At 34.6% G+C, this 4490-nt stretch overlaps 1 protein-coding gene across 1 annotated transcript in view; it reads left to right on the plus strand.

Annotated features, from left to right (window-relative positions):
• The window catches only part of LOC109375874 (protein FAM91A1-like), an 81733-nt gene that overhangs the window by 43563 nt on the left and 33680 nt on the right, over window positions 1-4490 (plus strand). Inside the window, exons 15-16 of the mRNA XM_019631389.1 lie at window positions 485-589; window positions 1112-1235. Coding sequence (XP_019486934.1) covers window positions 485-589; window positions 1112-1235 — 229 coding nt within the window. The remainder of the gene's footprint in view (window positions 1-484; window positions 590-1111; window positions 1236-4490) is intronic.

The following is a 4490-nucleotide window of genomic DNA, read 5'->3' on the forward strand; positions in this document are numbered from 1 at the left end:
CTAGGAGGATCTTACGTGTGAAAGATAGAGGAAGTCAGTAAAGAATTTTGAAGAGGAATGATGTAATCAGATTGCATATTTCCATGGTGATAGAAATGACTTTAATAATCATCTAATTGAAAAGTCTAAATTTGTGTTTTGCCTTTTGAATCCTTGTTTCTTAGGCCGGGGCTTTACAAACTCAGCACTATTTATATTTGAGCTGGATGCTTCTTTGTCCTGGGGGCTGTCCTGTGCTATGTAGACATCAGTAACATCCCTGTCCCTATTCGTGACAGCCAAACCTGTCTCCAAACATTGCCTAATGTCCCTTGGGGGACAAAATTGCCCCCAGTCGAGAACCATTGCTTTAGGCTAAAGGCTGTTCATTGTTTCCCATTGTCATTTCTGTTGGATAAAGTCCTCTTTCGTGTTAGGACTGATTTATTGACAATTTATACCAACTACTAGAATCCTAATGTTGTATATGTCCTTCAATTATAAGGAGAACCTGATTTGGCTTCTGGCTCAGATGTGAATGGGAGTACAGAGTCATTTGAAATGGTCATTGAGGAAGCGACTATAGATTCAGCAACTAAGCAAAACTCTGGTATGGTTTTAAAAATTATTTGCAATTTTAGACTAATTTCTGAGGATTCACTCTTTTGTTAAGCCATTTGGATGTCATTTGTCTGCTTTTACTATCCATAATGGACCTTTTAATAATATTTTCTAGGAAACATTTTTAAGTATTTAGAATAATTAAAAGTATTATACAAATAGGACCTAAGAAAAATGACTTGTTTCATTTTTCCTGTTACATATTTTGGTTAATTCTTTCTTGTAGACATCTTGCAATTTGGATAAAAGATTACTTTGAGCAACTGATGAAAACTAGTACTTTCAGAAGCATGTACATACTCAAAAAACATTCTTTCCTATTTCAGAGATTCACTGACACCCCCCCACACACCCTCCCCCCCAAGTCCTCTCCCCTGTTAAGCCCATTGGTGGATGTCACTGGGGGAGGAATCTATGAAAATTTCTGGACCTCAGTTAAGAAACCCTGGTCAGCCATTGTATATATAAGTATATACACATGTGATTAATAAGTTTATATATTCTTTTGTAGTTGCTGCAACAGAAGCAGATTGGGTTCCTCTCGAGCTGTGCTTTGGAATTCCACTGTTTAGTTCTGAATTAAACCGGAAAGTTTGTAGAAAGATTGCTACACATGGTCTTTGCAGGAAAGAGAGGTGAGGGCTCATCTTCATTGTCATCTTTTCATCTCTGAGACTTGTAAGCTCTCAGTAATAGTTGCTGTATCTTACTTTCATTCCATACGTGAACATAGTAATTGCCTGTTTATTGAATAAAGGTTGCTAGTTTAAGGGTTCTGCTGTTTTCAAAATTAAACTTCAGTACCTCAGAAATCAGGCACATGCAAACATTTTGGGCACGTATTTTGGTTATAGTTATATTACCTGGGTTTGATGAGGGTGTGGTAAATGGGAATGCTTATATGAGAGTTTGAACTTAGTTTTTTTGATGTAGAGAATTTCTCTTGACCTCTTTTAACATACACACACCCGAGTTATGTTATGTTAATAGTGATTATGTCTTGTGGGGGAATTATGGCTGACTTTCTGAATTTTCCTCGATTTCCACATTTTCTAAAATGAGCATGTTTTACTTATCAGAGATGATGTAGGTTTTATCTCATATGCCAACTCTGATCCATTGTTAGTGGCTGCCGAGAGGCAGTATTGTAAAGGTTCTGAGACTATCTGGGTTAGAAAAGAATATCATTGAATCTGATTGTCATAGTGGGTGGCTTGGAGAGGTGATACCCACAGATCTCCCTGACTTATTTATTTAGGAAAAAAAAGTTGGATAATAAATAATTAATTTGATTGGCTTAATGTAGCTTATATCAGAAGATTAAAAGTACTCAATTGACAAGTAATATTAACAACTATCCTCTAAAGATAAAATAACACATGAATAAAAAAGTAGAAATACTGTACAGCTTAAAGATTGCCACCATAATTATTAACAATTTACATATTTGGAAAATATTTAATTTGGTGGGTTGATATATGTTAAATCTGTCAGACTTTTTATTGGAATGTATTTTAAAATTAATTTGAGTATTTGAAGTTTGTATCCTAATGGCCATCCCTCAAAGTGCATAAATTTTCATTGAAAANAACATAGCAAGAAGTGGATGCTTAAAATTTTGAAGTTCTAGGGTCTGACCATTCTGCTTTTAAAGAGTATTGGCAAAAGGTAGTTTTCTGTCATGTGCCTTTCCCCACAAAGAACTAAGAGCTAAGACTCACTGAGGTACCTGTGAAGGAGCACTGATCTGTCCTGGAGATGAAGAGAATACGTAGGGACCTGTCTAGGTGGAAAACTCGGTTTCCTGTATATTTAGACTTTTCGTTTCCTTTTATTGTTTATTTATTTAGAGGTTGGGGGAGAAGACAAATCATAGGGAAGGATTTATGCTTAGGAAGTTTATTTGTTGCCCCCAGCGTCACATACTGGTTTTCTTTCAGGGGCTTTTTAAGGTAATTTAGAAATGGACGCTAATGAACGTTTGTATAATCCTTCACCGTTTGCAGAGCACTTGCACATATTTCCTGTTTCAGCATTTTTTTTTGCTGTTAAATTTTATTTTTGCTGTTAGGGTTTGAGTGGATTGCAAAGTTTAAGCTAAATTAAGCTGGTTAGAATCAAGGGGGAAAAGCACTACGGTATTTGATGAAAGATGCTCAGAAAATTTCTGTAAAAGAAAATTCATTCTTCCTTTTGTCTAATATATAATAGAAGATACCTTCCCTCTGTTGAATATTAAGAAAGTATATATATTCAAAAGAAAAATACTATCTGATTAAAACTTAACATATATTTATATAGCACTTATGTTTCCTGTTCTATGCAAAACTGCTGTTCTGTGATCTGTTGTTCTGGTGTTTAGAGCCATATTGCTTGGATTTTGAGAGAGCAAGTTCAAGTAATTTAACTTGTGTTAATTCATATAAGAATTGAATGTTCTTTCAAAATGTTGGTCACCATTGCCCTGCCCCAAAAGTAGGGAAAAGAAAGAAGATTTTCCTAAATATCTGTTTCCCTTTCATATGGTTAGACGGCAGAACCCACCAGTTTGTAATTAAGTGTTCTCTTTTGGCTGTTGTGGGTAAATATGTACAATAGTCACAAATATGTAAATATGTACAAAGATGTAAATATTTAGAAAAGAGTTTCCTCATGTAAAAAAATAGCCACTTTTCAGAAATAAGAATTTTCCTGCAACTGAACTTTGCTATTTTATCCTCTGATACTTTATAAATTCTGTGGAAAAAAATAATTGTTCACCTGAAGAAGATACAGGGTATAGTGACAGCAGGATCAAAAAATTTGTAAAACCTCAAGAACTGATTGATCTCTTGCCTTGGGAGATTATTTTGTAAATTATAAAAAACAGAAATCTTCGTGGGTATAGAGCATCTTTCCTTTTTTTAATAAGTTCATACATTTTTGAGAACTTGAGCTAATATTTAAGTAATTTATTAGGAATATAATTTCCAGTGTATTGTTAGCGTCAGTGTTAGTAAGAGAAAATTTACTTTTCTTAAATTAAAAATATATATATAATGTGTATTTAGTACATTTCCTGGTAGAAAAGAACCACAAAGAGAAGCCGAGAGACTCTGCCTCTGACGGGCTGTGTTGCTTAGCAGGTAATTTGTTCTGATACAGCAGGTGCCTCCTGAAGGCTAAATGTGTGTTACCTGTGTACTGCTTCCCTTTACACTGACAGGTCTCTTTTCATCGGAATCAGTCTTGATAGATGAAAGTATAAAGGTGGTTCTAAGAATTGTTTCATAAAAGAAAAGCATATTTCAAGTTTTTCATGTTGTGTTATTTCATAAAACTCTTCACTTATAATTTGATGTCAACTCTTTGTTCTTAGAGTTTGCTCGTGTCAATATGGGTGTTCATAAAGCACTACAAGTATTAAGGAGCAAAGTGGACTTGCAGCATTTTTGTGGATATATCACCATGTTGAATGCCTCCAGCCAATTTGCACACAGAAAACTCAGTGATGCGTCTGATGAGAGAGGTTAGCCAATAGTTGGGTTCTTTGAACGAAGATGATTGGTATTGAGTTGATCACAATCTTAATATTTAAAAAGCAGGGAGACCTTTGTAGGGGCGTTGAATTATTTAATACTCAATGTTTTTTTTTCACTGAAGAATGAGAAAATATTCTGTGACATCATTTGGACAAATATCAGTTGTTCAATGGAGAAAATGCTAAGTGCATAACTAAAGAAGTGATGACCTGGGGTTGGAATACATAATGGTTATTAGGTTTTAGCCCTTCGTTATAGCTATGTTTATAGGCTTTAGATTAAGTTCCTTCATGGGGTGATGGTTTCACAATTTTAGTTTCTTTGTAAAAATGTTTCCAAAATAGAATTAACAGTTTTTCCCTTTCAATC

Source organism: Hipposideros armiger, unplaced genomic scaffold (assembly GCF_001890085.2).
Source record: "Hipposideros armiger isolate ML-2016 unplaced genomic scaffold, ASM189008v1 scaffold_997, whole genome shotgun sequence".
NCBI lineage: Eukaryota > Metazoa > Chordata > Mammalia > Chiroptera > Hipposideridae > Hipposideros > Hipposideros armiger.